Source organism: Asterias rubens, chromosome 3 (assembly GCF_902459465.1).
Source record: "Asterias rubens chromosome 3, eAstRub1.3, whole genome shotgun sequence".
Lineage (NCBI taxonomy): Eukaryota > Metazoa > Echinodermata > Asteroidea > Forcipulatida > Asteriidae > Asterias > Asterias rubens.
Window position 1 is genome coordinate 160,804 of NC_047064.1, and position 22,885 is coordinate 183,688.

The 22,885-nt window shown below is 40.6% G+C and overlaps 1 protein-coding gene across 1 annotated transcript; it reads left to right on the forward strand.

Annotated features, from left to right (window-relative positions):
* LOC117288154 (ferrochelatase, mitochondrial-like) lies at nt 1-21,793 on the forward strand. Its single transcript, XM_033768874.1, has 11 exons — nt 1-234; nt 4,075-4,177; nt 5,047-5,166; nt 6,274-6,422; nt 11,876-11,948; nt 12,473-12,650; nt 13,341-13,439; nt 14,386-14,493; nt 19,039-19,203; nt 19,661-19,720; nt 20,069-21,793. The coding sequence occupies exons 1-11, from the start codon at nt 207-209 to the stop codon at nt 20,201-20,203; spliced, it is 1,218 nt and encodes a 405-aa protein (XP_033624765.1). The 5' UTR covers nt 1-206; the 3' UTR covers nt 20,204-21,793.
* Nucleotides 21,794-22,885: the final 1,092 nt, after the last annotated feature.

The window sequence follows — 22,885 nt, forward strand, 5'->3', positions numbered from 1 at the left end:
TTGCACAATATGCAGCACATGCATTGTACAGTTTCCTCAAGGACAGATACAAAAGAGGCGGTGGTACTTCAGCACACATACACAGATGCATTATCATAATGACATAACAATTTTAATCACACAGCACATTCTACTTGGAACCACTGAGTGTAAATTTTTTCACGGTTGCTCATTGAAGTTAAAACCCCGAAGCTAACAGCACCAGCATGTCTGTTTTCAGAAGGTTGTTTGGTGGTAAGTTGTTATTCTTTATTTATTTATTAACATCCATTTAGCGCAGGCGGGCGGCTAGAATTTGCGCCCAACATAACAGCAGACACGTGTAATTTAAAATCATTTATTTAAAATAATTGTTTCTACACTTCCGTCACGTCATGCCCGTCCGTGTGATGGTTGTGGTTTCATGCAAAATTATATTGGGCAAATAGGCCATCTGATTCTGATCTCCCTCCACCATATTGCCCAGTTACCAGCATGGTAGGACCTACTTCTAGAAACTATATAAAAAAGGCTAGAAACTATAATATTAATAAGGCTCCCCTTCATCAGCATGCCCAGGGGCAGGAGCCTTATAAGTTTATTAATTAGGCCTATAGTTTCTAGAATTAGAAGTACCAGCATGGCCACATACGGGGGACACCTTGACCTTGTGTTGAGCTGTGCACTCTCTTTTCGTCATCTGTCTCATCACAGTGGCCATATGGGACTGTGATGAGACCGATTTACAGCTCAACAAGGTGGGCTAGGCCTAGGCAGGTGGGCTACCTCCAATTCAATTGTTCCCAGTCAATATTTGTCTCAGTTTTTGTAACACAGACAGGGCATCTGGATGGATAGAGGAAGGAAATACAAACTTGTCAATAATTTAGTTGAAATCCCTCTTACAGACGTCACTTTGCACAACATTCCACTCGACCCTCCAGAAAACACAATCTTCAATTCCATCAAATTCGTCACACAACCAAAACAAAGACTTAAGAGGTACTGTTTCCTTCGATCCTCCATCCATGAGTCCATGGTTGAAATGGTAGAACTGTTCCTAGCCCTTACCCTCCTCCCAACAGCGGGAGGAGGGTTACATTATTGCAACTAAACTGTTCCATGAACAAAACCATGGAGGAAGGAAATCATGTATAACAAAGGCATGACAGGGATTGTGGCATATTGTACAGTTTGGCTGATGTAATGTATGGCAATTGTTGTAGGGGGAACCGTCATGGTTTAGTCGAGTAGTAAATTTCACTAGTCGCCCAGGCTTGTTGTTCAGTGTGTGCAAAGTCTCTTTGATTATATTGCTTTTAAGTTAAACCACGTTTGGCTGATCAATGTATTTTTCTGACATGTTGGTTACAAAAATAAATTATGTTCTCTATCCCTTTTTTTATTTTATATATTTGTACTACTTCTAATACCTTATAATTTTTTTTACTTGTGTTGAAAAAAAACATTATAAAGTGCCCAACAGGTGCCCAATTTGTATTTAAGTGCATACAATTTGCTGAGTTTGCTATGTGCTGGGTTTTCAAGGTGCTGATTTTGTTGGTGCCCAGTGTGTTGTTTCTGAAGTGACCAGTGAAAATGTGCCCTTGAGGTCTTGACAAAATGTTGGATGGCTGAAGGCCAATTGAAGCAACTGACCCGTTGTCATTGGATTTGGGCCCTTGGTCACTACCCCCATCTTGGTCATTGGCTTGGTGCCCATGGTCACTACCCCCACTTTGATTTTAATGAATCGCTGTGAACTAATCCAAAATAAGTAACTGTACATTGGATGTGTATTATGTAAGCTAAAAGTCAACACAAAAATAGAACAGTGGCAAATAGAACTACTGGAAGGGGGAACATGTCTCATTGCAAACAGGAGCCCGGTAGCGTTATCTGCAACATGCCAAACCGGAAGCTCGTCTTTTCTTCATTGTAAAACCAAAAACAAGTGAGGTGTCAAGGGATGACGCAACTTCACATTGGTCGGAGGATCAAGCCGAAACCTGGTATTTTATGCAACACTATAGTAAAGTGTTTTTTTTTTGTTAGTTTATCTTGCACCATGTGTATAGAAAATAATTGATATTTGAATTCTCGATAGTAATATTGGTTACTAAACAAAAATGAACACGGACAAACAACAAAGTAGTGGCATGCAGAGCTCGAGCAGGTTAATGTGGGAAGACCAACATGGGTATAATACATAGATGTGTATGTTGCACACTTAAACGACCTTTCATCGGTTAACTTTGGATCTGCGTCCGTTCACAAAAGGTGGATCAATGCGGGACCGCCACCACAATAAACATGTCTGCGGTTAATCCTTCGGCAGGAGCATGAACTCGTAATATATTTATTGACCAAACCCACAGCGGACGAGCCGCCAATTACAGGAAGGCATAATACACAATTATAAATTACACAATTCTGGATCCAGTGGGAACACTGTCTTATAGTTTATCCAGTGTATGTCCTCAATCCTCCAATTAATGTTCTTTTTTGTCTGTCCACGGGTCCACAACAAATCTGTTGGTATATCTTGTAAGATTAGAATACTTGAAACTGTGATTTAAGCTAATAATTGGCCAAGTCCTTTAGAATCCTTCACTTGGTCAATTGGATTGAAGGAATAAAGCTGTCGTAAATTAATATTTGATAGATTGCAGATGTCATTGTTGTTAAAACCAATCATCCATATCCCTTGACACCTTTATATAAACTATTCATGCCCTGACAATATTATGTAAAGTTAAAAGTTCATGAGGAGTTTAGTTTTATAATCGTTTGCAGGGTCCAACTCCATAGTGCTGCTTTAGAAGCACAACAATGAGCTTCTAGCATATATTACAAAAATAAATGCTTACTACAATAAGGTTACATTTACAAGCCAAAATGCCATCTCACATCATCACATGTGCAATTCGGTCATTTTTGCTAAGCAGGGATATTAAAGCAATGTTTTCAGCTAAGCAGCTCTATCAAATGTGGCCTTGCCCTGTATGCTTTTTGAACGGGCACCAAGACATTTTGTTCTTGGTAAAGGGTAAAGGAAATTGTGTTAGCACTGTTCTAGCACTTGCTTGAGTTCTGTGAGAAGAAACTCTCGGAGTAGACTATTATTATAATACTGATCTGATATCTTTTGTATGTATATTGTAACTCTTGAAAGTTTTTAGTATTACATGTGTAAGTGTTTGCACACATTTGTGTAAGGGTTAAAACCAAGTAATATACAGTTGCAATACAGTTACAGCATTGAGCTTAGTTTCATAAGTCGTTTCAAACTCATTTCAAAGCTTTCTGTTCATAAAGAGTTCAGTTTTGTAAAAATCCATCTATTTATAGTAGTGAACTGAGTCTGACAGACCTTTCAAAAGAACATTTTTTGGCACTTAACCTAAACACTGACAATAGTGCATTCACATCCCAAACACTGATATAGTGCATTCACTTACAACAGTGATGCAGTGCCCTGGTGTGTGACTTGGAATCGTTGTTGATAATTTGTGTAACCTCAGAGCAAAGATTAGAAAATTATGCAACTGAGTGCGTTTGTAGATCTGTACAATTAAATCTTGCATTTTCATTTGAAAGGGGTATCCTAGGTAGCAGCCAGGGGCAAATAAATACTTTATGAGGCCTAGCACACCTGCAAAGGGAAGGCATTTGTTACAGCTGCAAGACATGCTTGCCTTAAATAAACTGGGTTTTTTTTACAATTTGAATCTGAATTTACTGTCCCATACATTCATGAATGCATTTTTCAAAACATCAGGAGCAGTTAGCAAACAGGTGGACTCGTGGAGCTAATTTAAGCGTACAAACCAAATAAATTGTGTCCACGATGAAGACCTAAGTCTAACCCTGGTTTTAAAATAACAAGTAGTTCTTCTATGTACGTATTATCACACTCAAGGGGCGTCTCAATATGCTCATTTGATTTACAACAGCTCCCAGATGTATGTTTGACAATTGAGACCCGTGGGTTCTTAATTGTTAGAGGTTGAGAGATATTGATGTATTGTTTTTGTTTTATTTGAATTACGAGTGACTAACATTGCATTTTATATTAATTTGTTGACCCTTTAGATCTTGTGAGTGCAGTAAGGAGTCAATCAAGTCAATCACCACACCGTGCATTGTCTGCATCTGTAACAGCAACTCAAGATGAACACAATCTTCCTAATACTAAGTATGTCTTCTTAATAGTACTATTCAAATCATTTAAATGGCTTTATCGTCCTGATAGATCTTCCACAGCACAGGTTATATTTATGACAGTTTGCAGAGTGAAATTTTTGAACTTTATGACTCATTTTTTTTCTGGCTTTTGACAGTCAGGAATTACCCAAATTTGACACAGCATTTTTTTCTCAGAATTATGTCCTTTGGATGTTGACAAATTTGGCCTAAAAGGGTAGGCCTATTATATCTAGTGGCAATTGTCACCATTGTAAAGTGTGGTGTAAAAAAGAGACTTTTCATTTTTCCCCACTCACATGTTGACTCTGTTGGAAAAATGGAACATCAGAAAATTGAATTTGAGATAAATTCTCTAGCTCTTAAATTGAGATGTGTAACCGGGTTCTTGTAGTGGAATTGCAGTTAATTGGATGTTCAACTTGAGAAGTTTGCTCTCAGTTGTGGTTAAGTGTCTTTTTTTAAAAGGAAAAACATTCCATGACTTGATGGACCCAAATTAACACCACAACTTTAATGTACATTGTACATGTGTGGATTACACACAGATTCAAGACTAGTCTTATCTGGACTTAGAACGAGAATAGCCTTTTAGTTTTCAATAACTCCTGAAGCGTCCTAGAACTAGTAAGTTAGGACTACTTTGTGAAATTTACCCCAGTTTTTGTTTTCTGTCTAGAACATATTCTCGGTATTAGGTGTGGTATACTCCACACATATAAATGCAGAAACAGGGAACTTTATTTTAATTCATTTAGTTGAATCTGTTTATTTCTGTATCATATATTAATTTGTTAAAATGCTCTTTCATTTGTTCATTGATTTATAAGGGTTTATTCTATGTCTTCTCTTGTTTCTCAGGCCAGCCAAGACTGGCATCATGCTTCTTAACATGGGTGGTCCAGAGACTGTTGATGAAGTACATGACTTCCTTCTCAGGTTATTTCTGGACAAAGATCTCATTCCACTCCCAGCACAAAAGTAAGATACTAAAGTAGGATTTAAAACTTGGCATGGTGGAAATACACTATGGAAAGGTTTGCGGTAACACCATGTAATGACTCTAAATGAGTTGGGTTGGTTCTGAAAAGAACCATTGATTTCAACTCCACATTTCGATCAGTATGCTCTGATTGTCTTCTGAAGAAAGCTGGACTGTGATCTGTGGATGCGGATACTAAAGGTTTATCTAATCACTCTGTGTGCTGGAAACTAATAATAATTAGACATTTTAAACTTGTCTACCTGCTCAGGTTCTCAAAAATTGGTAAATATCAAGAGTTAAATCAAATCAACAATAAACATAAAAAGCATTGAATAGATCAGGATTGATAATAAATACTTTATTTGAACGTCCAGTTTAGACAGACACTAGTCACTAACATCAAACTTTCACGGACAGTCTATTCAAATTATAACAGCTGAGATTCTAAATTGTGAAACACCAAAACTGTTCTTAAATGCCCTGAACACCATGATGTACATAAAGGTTAGCCCTTATACTCTTCAGAAGGTTCCAGATTTTTAACTAAGTGCCAAATATCATGTAAACAGTATACAATTGTTGCACGCTGTGACGGGGTCCATGGCGTTTTGTACACCCGAGGGGGAAAATGGCACCCGAGGCGAAGCCGAGGGTGCTATTTCCCCTCGAGGGTGTACAAAACCCATGGACCCCAGTCACAGCGTGCAACAATTGTTTTGTTATACCTTTGTTTAATTGTTATTCCTCTTCTCAAAGTTTTGTTGTCATCTTCAAACATTATTACGACGGACTATACATTGTTTATTAAGCAGACGAACAAGAAACAATTCCCTCGAACCCGCGGTTGTTTCGTACACGGCGCAGGAAATCGACCAGCGCTGGGAACGATCATGGTGATGTACACCGGTGTACGTGTACATCACTTTTCATGTTACCTGGCTAGTCGCGCCATGTAACATGCGTTTTTGTTGCGCGTCACGTGATTGGTTCTCGACCAATCAAACTTCACAGTTTGTTACCGAGGTATAACAATGCTAATTGCTTTATGGATGTACATGTTTGGATAAAACCTGAAATATTTTGTATGCCATTTCTTTACACAGCAAACTTGCCCCATTTATTGCTAAACGTCGAACACCAAAGATTGAGGCACAGTACAAGAAGATTGGAGGTGGTTCACCAATTAAGATGTGGACCAACAAGCAAGGCAAAGCTCTGGTTAAACTTCTAGACAAAATGTGTCCAGAATCAGGTTAGTATTCTATTTATATAACAGGTTATTGCCAATTTGTATCTGTTGCAGTATTTAGGGAATACTTTACCAATTTGTATCTGTTTCAGAGCTTAGAGAATAATTTGCCAATTTGTATCTGTTTCAGAGTTAAGAGAATAATTTGTCAATTTGTATCTGTTTCAGAGCTTAGAGAATAATTTGTCAATTTGTATCTGTTTCAGAGCTTAGAGAATAATTTGCCAATTTGTATCTGTTTCAGAGTTAAGAGAATAATTTACCAATTTGTATCTGTTTCAGAGCTTAGAGAATAATTTGTCAATTTGTATCTGTTTCAGAGCTTAGAGAATAATTTGTCAATTTGTATCTGTTTCAGAGCTTAGAGAATAATTTGCCAATTTGTATCTGTTTCAGAGCTTAGAGAATAATTTGCCAATTTGTATCTGTTTCAGAGCTTAGAGAATAATTTGCCAATTTGTATCTGTTTCAGAGTTAAGAGAATAATTTGCCAATTTGTATCTGTTTCAGAGCTTAGAGAATAATTTGCCAATTTGTATCTGTTTCAGAGCTTAGAGAATAATTTGCCAATTTGTATCTGTTTCAGAGTTAAGAGAATAATTTGCCAATTTGTATCTGTTTCAGAGCTTAGAGAATAATTTGCCAATTTGTATCTGTTTCAGAGCTTAGAGAATAATTTGCCAATTTGTATCTGTTTCAGAGTTAAGAGAATAATTTGCCAATTTGTATCTGTTTCAGAGTTAAGAGAATAATTTGCCAATTTGTATCTGTTTCAGAGCTTAGAGAATAATTTGTCAATTTGTATCTGTTTCAGAGCTTAGAGAATAATTTGCCAATTTGTATCTGTTTCAGAGTTAAGAGAATAATTTGCCAATCTTGTATCTGTAGCAGATGAACTAATTTGCCCACTTATATTCATATTACTGACCCCTATACATGTACTGTACATGTGTAGCATGTTGATAACTACACTTGAAATTTTCTTTTTTAGGAAAGTTTTTGGTGATGTGTACATGTATGAAAATTAATGTGCTTTTAACTATTAAATTTATTGGTTGTGTTCTCGTCTACTTTTATACATAATTTTTTACCATTTTTATTCAGGAATTCTTATGTGCATGCAATTTTGCTGTCTGTTTGTGTTGTTCGTATTATTTTATGCAAATCTGGCATTGGTAATCATCATCATCATGTTTTAAGCAGGCATGCAATTTTTCCTCGGATCAGCTGATTTCCCCTTTCTTTTTTATCTCAGTTTTATCATTCAAAGTTGAACAATACTATTCAATTGGGGTTGAACAGTCTGTTTTTGTTTGGCCTGTTCTGGGTTGGCATAGTGGTAGCCTTCTCTTCACAGGTACCTTCAAGCTTACAGGTTACAGTGCAAAGCGAACCTTCCATGTCCGAACATTCCTTCATCCCCTTCTCTTCACAGGTACCTTCAAGCTTACAGGTTACAGTGCAAAGCGAACCTTCTATGTCTGAACATTCCTTCATCCCCCTTCTCTTCACAGGTACCTTCAAGCTTACAGGTTACAGTGCAAAGCGAACCTTCAATGTCTGAACATTTCTTCATCGCCTTCTCTTCACAGGTACCTTCAAGCTTACAGGTTACAGTGCAAAGCGAACCTTCTATGTCTGAACATTTCTTCATGGCCTTCTCTTCACAGGTACCTTCAAGCTTACAGGTTACAGTGCAAAGCGAACCTTCAATGTCTGAACATTCCTTCATGGCCTTCTCTTCACAGGTACCTTCAAGCTTACAGGTTATAGTGCAAAGCGAACCTTCAATGTCTGAACATTTCTTCATCGCCTTCTCTTCACAGGTACCTTCAAGCTTACAGGTTACAGTGTAAAGCGAACCTTCTATGTCTGAACATTTCTTCATGGCCTTCTCTTCACAGGTACCTTCAAGCTTACAGGTTACAGTGCAAAGCGAACCTTCAATGTCTGAACATTTCTTCATGACCTTCTCTTCACAGGTACCTTCAAGCTTACCGGTTATAGTGCAAAGCGAACCTTCTATGTCTGAACATTTCTTCATGGCCTTCTCTTCACAGGTACCTTCAAGCTTACAGGTTACAGTGCAAAGCGAACCTTCAATGTCTGAACATTTCTTCATGACCTTCTCTTCACAGGTACCTTCAAGCTTACCGGTTATAGTGCAAAGCGAACCTTCAATGTCTGAACATTCCTTCATGGCCTTCTCTTCACAGGTACCTTCAAGCTTACAGGTTATAGTGCAAAGCGAACCTTCCATGTCTGAACATTTCTTCATCGCCTTCTCTTCACAGGTACCTTCAAGCTTACAGGTTACAGTGCAAAGCTAACCTTCCATGTCTGAACATTCCTTCATCCCCCTTCTCTTCACAGGTACCTTCAAGCTTACGGGTTATAGTGCAAAGCGAACCTTCAATGTCTGAACATTTCTTCATCGCCTTCTCTTCACAGGTACCTTCAAGCTTACAGGTTACAGTGCAAAGCGAACCTTCTATGTCTGAACATTTCTTCATGGCCTTCTCTTCACAGGTACCTTCAAGCTTACAGGTTACAGTGCAAAGGGAACCTTCAATGTCTGAACATTCCTTCATGGCCTTCTCTTCACAGGTACCTTCAAGCTTACAGGTTATAGTGCAAAGCGAACCTTCAATGTCTGAACATTTCTTCATCGCCTTCTCTTCACAGGTACCTTCAAGCTTACAGGTTACAGTGCAAAGCGAACCTTCTATGTCTGAACATTTCTTCATGGCCTTCTCTTCACAGGTACCTTCAAGCTTACAGGTTACAGTGCAAAGCGAACCTTCAATGTCTGAACATTTCTTCATGGCCTTCTCTTCACAGGTACCTTCAAGCTTACCGGTTATAGTGCAAAGCGAACCTTCAATGTCTGAACATTCCTTCATGGCCTTCTCTTCACAGGTACCTTCAAGCTTACAGGTTACAGTGCAAAGCGAACCTTCTATGTCTGAACATTCCTTCATGGCCTTCTCTTCACAGGTACCTTCAAGCTTACCGGTTATAGTGCAAAGCGAACCTTCCATGTCTGAACATTTCTTCATCGCCTTCTCTTCACAGGTACCTTCAAGCTTACAGGTTACAGTGCAAAGCGAACCTTCCATGTCTGAACATTTCTTCATCGCCTGCTCTTCACAGGTACCTTCAAGCTTACAGGTTACAGTGCAAAGCGAACCTTCAATGTCTGAACATTTCTTCATGGCCTTCTCTTCACAGGTACCTTCAAGCTTACAGGTTACAGTGCAAAGCGAACCTTCTATGTCTGAACATTTCTTCATCGCCTTCTCTTCACAGGTACCTTCAAGCTTACAGGTTACAGTGCAAAGCGAACCTTCAATGTCTGAACATTTCTTCATGGCCTTCTCTTCACAGGTACCTTCAAGCTTACAGGTTATAGTGCAAAGCGAACCTTCAATGTCTGAACATTTCTTCATGGCCTTCTCTTCACAGGTACCTTCAAGCTTACAGGTTTCAGTGCAAAGCGAACCTTCCATGTCCGAACATTTCTTCATGGCCTTCTCTTCACAGGTACCTTCAAGCTTACAGGTTACAGTGCAAAGCGAACCTTCCATGTCCGAACATTTCTTCATTGCCTTCTCTTCTTAGGTACCTTCAAGCTTACAGGTTACAGTGCAAAGCGAACCTTCTATGTCTGAACATTCCTTCATGGCCTTCTCTTCACAGGTACCTTCAAGCTTACAGGTTACAGTGCAAAGCGAACCTTCCATGTCTGAACATTTCTTCATCGCCTTCTCTTCACAGGTACCTTCAAGCTTACCGGTTAAAGTGCAAAGCGAACCTTCAATGTCTGAACATTTCTTCATGGCCTTCTCTTCACAGGTACCTTCAAGCTTACAGGTTATAGTGCAAAGCGAACCTTCAATGTCTGAACATTTCTTCATGGCCTTCTCTTCACAGGTACCTTCAAGCTTACAGGTTACAGTGCAAAGCGAACCTTCTATGTCTGAACATTTCTTCATCACCTTCTCTTCACAGGTACCTTCAAGCTTACAGGTTACAGTGCAAAGCGAACCTTCCATGTCCGAACATTTCTTCATCGCCTTCTCTTCACAGGTACCTTCAAGCTTACCGGTTATAGTGCAAAGCGAACCTTCAATGTCTGAACATTTCTTCATGGCCTTCTCTTCACAGGTACCTTCAAGCTTACAGGTTATAGTGCAAAGCGAACCTTCAATGTCTGAACATTTCTTCATGGCCTTCTCTTCACAGGTACCTTCAAGCTTACAGGTTACAGTGCAAAGCGAACCTTCAATGTCTGAACATTTCTTCATGGCCTTCTCTTCACAGGTACCTTCAAGCTTACAGGTTACAGTGCAAAGCGAACCTTCCATGTCTGAACATTTCTTCATGGCCTTCTCTTCACAGGTACCTTCAAGCTTACAGGTTACAGTGCAAAGCGAACCTTCCATGTCTGAACATTTCTTCATGGCCTTCTCTTCACAGGTACCTTCAAGCTTACAGGTTATAGTGCAAAGCGAACCTTCAATGTCTGAACATTTCTTCATGGCCTTCTCTTCACAGGTACCTTCAAGCTTACAGGTTACAGTGCAAAGCGAACCTTCCATGTCCGAACATTTCTTCATGGCCTTCTCTTCACAGGTACCTTCAAGCTTACAGGTTACAGTGCAAAGCGAACCTTCAATGTCTGAACATTCCTTCATGGCCTTCTCTTCACAGGTACCTTCAAGCTTACAGGTTACAGTGCAAAGCGAACCTTCCATGTCTGAACATTCCTTCATCCCCCTTCTCTTCACAGGTACCTTCAAGCTTACAGGTTACAGTGCAAAGCGAACCTTCCATGTCTGAACATTCCTTCATCCCCCTTCTCTTCATAGGTACCTTCAAGCTTACCGGTTATAGTGCAAAGCGAACCTTCAATGTCTGAACATTTCTTCATGGCCTTCTCTTCACAGGTACCTTCAAGCTTACCGGTTATAGTGCAAAGCGAACCTTCTATGTCCGAACATTTCTTCATGGCCTTCTCTTCACAGGTACCTTCAAGCTTACAGGTTATAGTGCAAAGCGAACCTTCAATGTCTGAACATTTCTTCATCGCCTTCTCTTCACAGGTACCTTCAAGCTTACAGGTTACAGTGCAAAGCGAACCTTCAATGTCTGAACATTTCTTCATGGCCTTCTCTTCACAGGTACCTTCAAGCTTACAGGTTATAGTGCAAAGCGAACCTTCAATGTCTGAACATTTCTTCATGGCCTTCTCTTCACAGGTACCTTCAAGCTTACAGGTTATAGTGCAAAGCGAACCTTCCATGTCCGAACATTTCTTTATGGCCTTCTCTTCACAGGTACCTTCAAGCTTACAGGTTATATTGCAAAGCGAACCTTCCATGTCCGAACATTTCTTATATATTAAATCATAACCATCATGATAATAATAACATTTGAATTGTTTGTATTTGCAGCACCACATAAATACTACATCGGTTTTCGATATGTTAAACCCCTGACAGAGGATACTGTAGCCGAAATGGAGAGGTAAATACTTACAGAATAACAGTTGGTAGTTGAAACCTTCTTTGTGCATTTTTGTTAATTGGATTAATAGTCAAATCGAAGGTGTCCCAAATGGACAGTTAGGTAGGCTCATTATGTGGTCATAACTCCCAAAACAAATTGTGTAATGTCTACCATTAGCCTATTTGATATGAAGATGGTAATAGGATCTGAGAAATGATGAATCATTTCAAACAATGAATGATTTCTGATGGTTGATGTCTGTTAATGAATATGTACTACCCTGTCATCACCTAGTAACCACGTTGGGCCAGTAACCCCACTATGAAACAACTGTTGCAGTCTTGTACGTTTTGTTTACAATAATATGATGTTGAATGGTTTAACTATAAATGAAACACTTCAGGTCTTGTAAACAATCATTTCTGGCCATATTTCAGTTCTGAGTTACAAGTAATGTAGTTAAGAATATCTTAGAAATTCAAGCCAGTTATCTAGAGTCTTAATGATTTGTTTCACAATATTTTCTGACCTGTTTTGTATAGAGATGGAATAGAGAGAGCCATTGCCTTCACCCAGTACCCTCAATATAGCTGTTCAACCACTGGAAGTAGTCTGAACGCTATTTATAAATATTATGCAAAGCATCCAGAATTAGTAGCCAATAGCAAGATGAGATGGAGTGTGATTGACAGATGGCCAACCCACCCAGGACTTGTAAAGGTTGGTTGCTACACATTGCTCTTAAATCACTTCACACCGTCCTGACATCTAATAATGCCTGATTGTTCAAACTGAATTAAAGAGACCTTTGTGTCGGTTTTAGAAATGTTCAGAACATCTATTGTTCAGTTGACTTAATGCCCAGATTTTCTGTGACCAGCATGCACTGTGCATGCACTCAAGGTGTGACACCATGTTTGACCTGTACTGGAATTCATTCTCAAAATCTCCCTTTTACTGGGAATTATCCAGACCTTCATTTCATTGTGTGACGATAGCCTGACAAACAAGCATTTTGAGTGATTAATAGGATACCATAATTGTTTCCCTGTCTCAATAGTTACTTGTCATTGGATTTAGTGTAATTTGTAATTGTCTGACTGTATGAAAACAAGCCTGGAATTTATTTTTTGGATATGCTGAATGGCAAGGCGATTTTCGTTTTGCAAAAGGCACTTCCATTGGAAAATCTTATTTGAAGGGGCACCAATGCCAGCCCCAGGGGCAACGTAGGCCATGGCCCTCTTTGCCTGCTTGTAATTCCAGGCTTGTGACAACATTCAAACAGTCTTGATAATGAATTTGTTGGGGCAAGTAAAGTTGTCTGCTTACCGTGCCTTATTTCCCTTATTGAGGGTCATTCTAGTTAGCAATATTCACAGTTTGAAAATCAAATTAATTTTTCATCAGGCATTCACACAACTAGTCAAAGATGAACTTGCGAAGTTCCCTGAGGAGGTTCAAGATGATGTAGTTATACTCTTCTCTGCACACTCCTTACCTATGAGTGTAAGTTGTTTCTTATCTTAACAATCTTACTAATCATTACTATGGTTTCCCATTACAATGTATGTAAAGTGTTTACCAAGAAAGATTCACAGGTGTTAGGCACTCTATATCCATCCTTCCTTTCATGTAAGAGCAGGGCCCAATTTCATGGCTCTGCTTACCACAGAATTCTGTGCTTGTAGAACCCTTGCAGCACACAATTCTATGATGTGTAAGCGCAGAATTCCGCGGTAAGCAGAACCATGAAATTGGGCCCAGATCTCTTAACCACTAAACCACTGAGTGCTGGGTCCAATTTCATAGAGCTGCCTAAGCACAAAATATTGCTTAAGCGAAAAAATCCTTGCTTAGTAAAATCAGATTACGGCCAAGACTCCACTTAATTGTTGTGCTAACTCAACAACAGCTAAATACCAGTCACAAGCAATGTATATGTGTATAAGGCATGAAATTATGGCCACTAACATGTGTAAAATAAGCGAGCTATTTTCGTGCTTAAGCAATTTTGTTTGCTTAAGCAGCTCCATTAAATTGGCCCCTGGTGAGAGGCCAGTTCCAATCCTGTTATAAACCATGTTAATAGTTAGTATTGCATCAACTTGATTTCATGTATTAATTACAAGGGGGTAGAGAAATTTATATTTTTGTAGTTTTGGGGTAATAGCCAATTCAAAATGGCATCTTGTTGAAGCATGCTCAATAATCAAGTGATGATCACACAGTGCAGAATACAGATTGAGTGCACTGGAGAAATACTGAACAATTGCTGTGTGGTTTTGTATTTGTTGGTACAGGTTGTGAATAGGGGTGACCCTTATCCAGCTGAAGTTACTGAACAATTGCTGTGTGGTTTTGTATTTGTTGGTACAGGTTGTGAATAGGGGTGACCCTTATCCAGCTGAAGTTACTGAACAATTGCTGTGTGGTTTTGTATTTGTTGGTACAGGTTGTGAATAGGGGTGACCCTTATCCAGCTGAAGTTGCTGCAACTGTACAACGTGTCATGGAGGCTCTTGACTTTTCTCATCCTTATAGATTAGTGTGGCAATCACAAGTAAGTAGTACCTGTATATACTATAGATTGTATTAGATCAGCACCTACAATAACAACAAATATTCCAGTTTCCAAGGGAATCATTCTTAACACAAAAATAGTTTTTTAGCTGAATCGTTGTCCTAAAGTTTGTAGTTCTAACCTCAGTAGAATCATACAAAAATGTATGTTTCCTCAATATAAATGTATTGTGCCTCCGGGCATGCTTGGTTATGGGTTTGAATCCACCAGAGTTGTATGACCAGGGATTTTTGCATTGGGTCACTGGGCATGCTTGGTTATGGGTTTGAATCCCACCAGAGTTATATGACCAGGGATTCTTGCATTGGGTCACTGGGCATGCTTGGTTATGGGTTTGAATCCCACCAGAGTTATATGACCAGGGATTCTTGCATTGGGTCACTTGGCATGCTTGGTTATGGGTTTGAATCCCACCAGAGTTGTATGACCAGGGATTCTTGCATTGGGTCACCGGGCATGCTTGGTTATGGGTGTGAATCCCACCATAGTTGTATGACAAGGGATTTTGCATTGGGTCACCGGGCATGCTTGGTTATGGGTTTGAATCCCACCATAGTTGTATGACCAGGGGTTCTTGCATTGGGTCACCGGGCATGCTTGGTTATGGGTTTGAATCCCACCAGAGTTATATGACCAGGGATTCTTGCATTGGGTCACCGGGCATGCTTGGTTAAGGGTTTGAATCCCACCAGAGTTGTATGACCAGGGATTCTTGCATTGGGTCACTTGGCATGCTTGGTTAAGGGTTTGAATCCCACCAGAGTTATATGACCAGGGATTCTTGCATTGGGTCACCGGGCATGCTTGGTTATGGGTTTGAATCCCACCAGAGTTATATGACCAGGGATTCTTGCATTGGGTCACCGGGCATGCTTGGTTAAGGGTTTGAATCCCACCAGAGTTGTATGACCAGGGATTCTTGCATTGGGTCACTTGGCATGCTTGGTTATGGGTTTGAATCCCACCAGAGTTGTATGACCAGGGATTCTTGCATTGGGTCACTTGGCATGCTTGGTTATGGGTTTGAATCCCACCAGAGTTATATGACCAGGGGTTCTTGCATTGGGTCACTTGGCATGCTTGGTTATGGGTTTGAATCCCACCAGAGTTATATGACCAGGGATTCTTGCATTGGGTCACCGGGCATGCTTGGTTATGGGTTTGAATCCCACCAGAGTTATATGACCAGGGATTCTTGCATTGGGTCACCGGGCATGCTTGGTTAAGGGTTTGAATCCCACCAGAGTTGTATGACCAGGGATTCTTGCATTGGGTCACTTGGCATGCTTGGTTATGGGTTTGAATCCCACCAGAGATATATGACCAGGGATTCTTGCATTGGGTCACTTGGCATGCTTGGTTATGGGTTTGAATCCCACCATAGTTGTATGACCAGGGGTTCTTGCATTGGGTCACCGGGCATGCTTGGTTATGGGTTTGAATCCCACCAGAGTTGTATGACCAGGGGTTCTTGCATTGGGTCACCGGGCATGCTTGGTTAAGGGTTTGAATCCCACCAGAGTTGTATGACCAGGGATTTTTGCATTGGGTCACCGGGCATGCTTGGTTATGGGTTTGAATCCCACCAGAGTTGTATGACCAGGGATTCTTGCATTGGGTCACTTGGCATGCTTGGTTATGGGTTTGAATCCCACCAGAGTTATATGACCAGGGATTCTTGCATTGGGTCACCGGGCATGCTTGGTTATGGGTTTGAATCCCACCAGAGTTATATGACCAGGGGTTCTTGCATTGGGTCACCGGGCATGCTTGGTTATGGGTTTGAATCCCACCATAGTTGTATGACCAGGGGTTCTTGCATTGGGTCACCAGGCATGCTTGGTTAAGGGTTTGAATCCCACCAGAGTTGTATGACCAGGGATTTTTGCATTGGGCGACTGGGCATGCTTGGTTATGGGTTTGAATCCCACCAGAGTTGTATGACCAGGGGTTCTTGCATTGGGTCACTGGGCATGCTTGGTTATGGGTTTGATCGCCACCAGAGTTGTATGACCAGGGATTCTTGCATTGGGTCACCGGGCATGCTTGGTTATGGGTTTGAATCCCACCAGAGTTGTATGACCAGGGGTTCTTGCATTGGGCGACTGGGCATGCTTGGTTATGGGTTTGAATCCCACCAGAGTTGTATGACCAGGGGTTCTTGCATTGGGTCACTGGGCATGCTTGGTTATGGGTTTGATCGCCACCAGAGTTGTATGACCAGGGATTCTTGCATTGGGTCACCGGGCATGCTTGGTTATGGGTTTGAATCCCACCATAGTTGTATGACCAGGGATTTTTGCATTGGGTCACCAGGCATGCTTGGTTAAGGGTTTGAATCCCACCAGAGTTGTATGACCAGGGGTTCTTGCATTGGGTCACTGGGCATGCTTGGTTATGGGTTTGAATCCCAACAGCGTTGTAGGACCAGGGGTTCTTGCATTGGGTCACCAGGCATGCTTGGTTATGGGTGTGAATCCCACCATAGTTGTAGGACCAGGGATTTTTGCATTGGGTCACTTGGCATGCTTGGTTATGGGTTTGAATCCCACCAGAGTTGTATGACCAGGGATTTTTGCATTGGGTCACTTGGCATGCTTGGTTATGGGTTTGAATCCCACCAGAGTTGTATGACCAGGGGTTCTTGCATTGGGTCACTGGGCATGCTTGGTTATGGGTTTGAACCCCACCAGAGTTGTATGACCAGGGGTTCTTGCATTGGGTCACCGGGCATGCTTGGTTATGGGTTTGAATCCCACCATAGTTGTATGACCAGGGGTTCTTGCATTGGGTCACCAGGCATGCTTGGTTATGGGTTTGAATCCCACCAGAGTTGTATGACCAGGGGTTCTTGCATTGGGTCACCAGGCATGCTTGGTTATGAGTTTGAATCCCACCAGAGTTGTATGACCAGGGATTTTTGCATTGGGTCACCGGGCATGCTTGGTTAAGGGTTTGAATCCCACCATAGTTGTATGACCAGGGGTTCTTGCATTGGGTCACCGGGCATGCTTGGTTAAGGGTTTGAATCCCACCATAGTTGTATGACCAGGGGTTCTTGCATTGGGTCACTGGGCATGCTTGGTTATGGGTTTGAATCCCACCAGAGTTGTATGACCAGGGATTTTTGCATTGGGTCACTTGGCATGCTTGGTTAAGGGTTTGAATCCCACCATAGTTGTATGACCAGGGGTTCTTGCATTGGGTCACTGGGCATGCTTGGTTATGGGTTTGAATCCCACCATAGTTGTATGACCAGGGGTTCTTGTATTGGGTCACCGGGCATGCTTGGTTATGGGTGTGAATCCCACCATAGTTGTATGACAAGGGATTTTGCATTGGGTCACCGGGCATGCTTGGTTATGGGTTTGAATCCCACCATAGTTGTATGACCAGGGGTTCTTGCATTGGGTCACCGGGCATGCTTGGTTATGGGTTTGAATCCCACCATAGTTGTATGACCAGGGGTTCTTGCATTGGGTCACTGGGCATGCTTGGTTATGGGTTTGAATCCCACCAGAGTTGTATGACCAGGGATTTTTGCATTGGGCGACCGGGCATGCTTGGTTATGGGTGTGAATCCCACCATAGTTGTATGACCAGGGGTTCTTGCATTGGGTCACTGGGCATGCTTGGTTATGGGTTTGAATCCCACCATAGTTGTATGACCAGGGGTTCTTGTATTGGGTCACCGGGCATGCTTGGTTATGGGTGTGAATCCCACCATAGTTGTATGACAAGGGATTTTGCATTGGGTCACCGGGCATGCTTGGTTATGGGTTTGAATCCCACCATAGTTGTATGACAAGGGATTTTGCATTGGGTCACTGGGCATGCTTGGTTATGGGTTTGAATCCCACCATAGTTGTATGACCAGGGATTCTTGCATTGGGTCACCGGGCATGCTTGGTTAAGGGTTTGAATCCCACCAGAGTTGTATGACCAGGGATTTTTGCATTGGGTCACTTGGCATGCTTGGTTATGGGTTTGAATCCCACCAGAGTTGTATGACCAGGGATTTTTGCATTGGGTCACTTGGCATGCTTGGTTATGGGTTTGAATCCCACCAGAGTTGTATGACCAGGGATTCTTGCATTGGGTCACTGGGCATGCTTGGTTATGGGTTTGAATCCCACCATAGTTGTATGACCAGGGGTTCTTGTATTGGGTCACCGGGCATGCTTGGTTATGGGTTTGAATCCCACCATAGTTGTATGACAAGGGATTTTGCATTGGGTCACTGGGCATGCTTGGTTATGGGTTTGAATCCCACCAGAGTTGTATGACCAGGGATTTTTGTCTGCAGGTCTTGGGAGTGAAACACTGGGTATACAATGCTTACCACTCATGGTTTAGGGTTATTCAAAACAAGAATACTATCATGCCCCCTCCACTTTTCACAATTGTTTCCATTGTAACAAATATTAGTTATATTAATAGCTATCCGATAGTCTATCTGAAATGTCAAGATCTGCATTGGTGTTAAGAGAGCTAATTAACTATGAAGGATGTTTTTATCTGTAGGTTGGCCCTTTGCCATGGCTTGGTCCTCAAACTGATGCAGCCATCAAAGGATTAAGCAAAAATGGCCGCAAAAATATTTTGCTGGTGCCGATAGCATTTGTGAATGACCACATTGAAACCTTACATGAGCTGGACTTGGAATACGCAGATGAATTAGCAAAGGAGGTACGTGTATAAAGAGATCTCAGAGCCCCATTGTCAGGGGTTGTTTCAGCGGAAAAGAAAATTCATTTTACTTATCAAATATTTCTTGTAGAAAGGCATGTGAGTTTTCAGATTTTTCCTGATGTTTTTACTGATTGCCCTCATATATGCCTTCAGATTTGTTGAAAGATGTAAAGTTACCGTTACATAGATAAGAAACTAAGCCCTTGTTATGATCAAACCTTCAGATTTCTTGTCTTTTTATGTAGAGCAATGTAAAGCTCTTAATTGCCTTTACTGTGTTAGACGAGCATTTCCTGTTATTGTTTGAGGCCATTGTAATGATCACTGTGTGAAATCTTACACTTTATTTTGTAATTTAACTTTTTATTTAAAAAAAAAAACGTTTTGACGTGTTTTTTTTTAACAAATTAATTTCTAAGAAAAAGTTCCCTCTTTACTTTGTTTTTTCTTTTAGTGTGGAGTTGAGAATATTAGGCGTGCTGCTTCACTGAACGACAATCCTATATTTATAGAGGTGAGTATAAGTCCAGTATAATACATAGCAAAGCATTGTTAAGTTGTTGAAAGTCTGAAACAAAGACTTATGGACTCGGTTTCAAACTTGCAGGTCTAAGCCTCAGCTAAATACATTAAGGACAGGGACTTATTTCAGACTTATAGGTCCTGTATTGTGTGTAAGTTGGGAACTTGGGCCTTTTTCATTCTCTTTTGCATTGGGCTCTTTTGCAAGTATTTGTAAGCCACGGGTACAAGTAGAAGAACATGTATGAGGAGACACCATATGAAATAGTTGAATGATAAAATACAAGCATGGCAATGATAGTTCTTCCAACCAATTTTTTCTTGTTGTTCTCTGTTTTAGGCAATGGCAGACTTAGTAACTAAGCACCTTGCATCAGGTCAACCATGTTCAACACAGCTCTCATTACGATGTCCTGTATGTGTTAACGCTGTCTGCGGACAGACCAAGAAGTTCTTTGCTGATCAGAAACTTTAAATCTAACTTTGATGTATTTTATAAATGCACTTACATCTTATTGCTTCCAAGTTGTTATAATTCCAGCGGCCACTCGTTACAGTCAAGATTTTCTATAGCTTCCCATTTCCAACAAGTGACCTCATTCAAATCTAGCCATCATTATACATAGGTCATGGGAGCAATATCTTTAGGTGAGGTTTGTGGTAGCACCATGTGTGAATTTCCTTCAAGTAGTGTTGGTTCTGAAAGGAACCGGTGGTTGACAACTCTTAAAGTATAGCTCGTTAGAATTTTTGTGTTTATGATTTGAAATTTTGATTCTATTATCGCAAGGCGGTATTAGGATTTCTTTTTAAAGATGTTGTGGGGTTAGTAATTGGTGGGGAAAAGGTTGTTTGTAGGACTAGTTTAGAAATGGACATTGGTGTTTGGTGGTCTTGGTTTTTCTTATTGAATGGATCCTACCATCTTATTTAAAAACATTAAGCATGAATGTTAGCACCATTGGCAAAACACTGAGATAAAAACTAAACATTACCGGTAGTCCTCTTCTTCTGCTAATGTGTGTTTGAAAGAGCTAGGTCAGTATTTGTATTTAATCTCTTTGAAACTACCTCCAACAAGGGATATAAGTCCTTAGGTGGATTTTACAAAGAGTTAAGGCTAGTCTTATCTCAAGTTAGGTCAAGTTACTCGTCTTAACGTAGGACTAGCCATTAGTTTTTAACATCTCTTAGGACTTGTTCTAAGTGCTTTGTGAAATCGACCCCTGGGATCGGGTTACAACAGTTGTGAACTATATGGTATATGTCTCTAAACAGTCTGAACATTTATTATGGTTAGATTTGTTATTTAGATATTTATTTATTTTGTTCCGCATATAAGTTACTAGTATGATGTACACCTGTAGTGGCTGAGCTTTGTTTCGTGGCACCTCTACTCACTGAGGTTGTTAATGGGACACCCTCAGCGCCGTTCATACTGACTGTGAATGGGAAGCGAATTTTGACATCACAGCCCTTTTTTCCCTGAGAATGTTTTGCAAGGGTTGGGCACGTTTCGACTGTTGAATCAAACAGTAAAAACTTGTATCAGAAAGTATGAACCGGGCTTATTCCAAAACTTGAACTGGGTCATTTTTAATACCGACAGCCTTTTTCTTTATTTACTTCTAGTGGTTGCACAGTATAAGTTTACAAACGCACAAACTCATTCAATGAGAAACGTAATACTAGTTATACGAATTATAACATTTATTTTTAAGTAGGATTTGAAACTTTGCATGGTGGAATTTATTCTTGTTATAGCGTTATACAGAAAATCTCAAAACGCTATCGAAAAAGGATTTTTTCTGAACAGTCACCCATCATGGAGCAATAAACTTTATTTTATTGCTCCATGCACCCATGCACATTATGTTCACCACCCCAGTATTTGAATCGTCCTAAATGAACCCTAGCCCTCTGGGGTATCGAGTAGGGTTGTCAGCCCCAAAAAATCTTTGGGCGGATCATTTTGTCGGGTCATAGAGCAATACTCGTTGTAATAGCTATGTAATAGTGGAAACGCAATGATGAGCTGAATAAAGTTGTTTCTATGTCACACGAATAGCGTCCCATTGCCTGTTTAAACCTATAGCGTCACGTTGTGCAATGTGTATTGTCACTCGGTTGTGAAGGAAACAATTAATCAACAAGCAGGTTCACAGTACAGTGTAGGTCAAACCCTGCTTCATAATTTGCCTCCCTCTCTCGTCTTGATTGTGGGAATTATTTCTATGCCAAAATAAAATCAGACGGCATGTAATCTTTCCGATTAAACCAACTATCTGATAATTGTATGGTATAAAACTACAATTGTCCATCTTGAAACCACACGCGGCTTTAGCTTTAGATGTTGTTTATGCAAAACTATGTTGAGGCTTGATGATCCAGACTGCATACTACTGCACAAATTGTGTTTTATAAACAACAGACAGAAGAGTCCAATAATTATGTGAAACAAAGTATTAGTACAAAGTTCCGATGCCATTGATAACGTTATTTCAACATTCACTGATCGTCCCCAATCATACAGAACCAAACCAAAAAAGCGCTTAAATAAGATTTGAAAGCCCAAGAGCACGATAAATCCGTCCAAAAGCGATAAAGCACTACCAGTCATTCTGCGTTAGTCGCCCACCCCATCCCATCTTCCCGACGGTTTTCTTTGACCGGGAGGGTGTCGACGAATCTCGGAAACACCTTGGGGCAAAATTGCAACTTTGTCAATTTTGTACCCCGGAGCAATGTTTTCCCTGTTGTTGGTCAGTGACTAGTCACATTGGTTATCAATAAAAGTAGTACATCGACAAGTAAGTCCATGTGTTCTATTATTGAGAAGGTTAACGGTTCCTTGAACTAGGAATGCTATTGTTTACTTTGGCTGCTTTTAAATAGACAAAAAAGTCCACCCCCAATAATACAACATCGATTGATAGAATGTTACAAAAGTTCAGATCGAATTTACACAAGAACGGTAAACCACGAACCAATCAACAAGTGGTATGATAATCTATCACTGCCTTGTTCAGACATCTACGGTATTTGCAACTGATTGGTTCATACAGTAATAAAGAATTTAAACCTCCATTGACGACAGCTCAGTTTTGCCAGCGGTGGCCTGTTCAGCTCGTAGCTATTAAGTACTCTTTGGGCATAA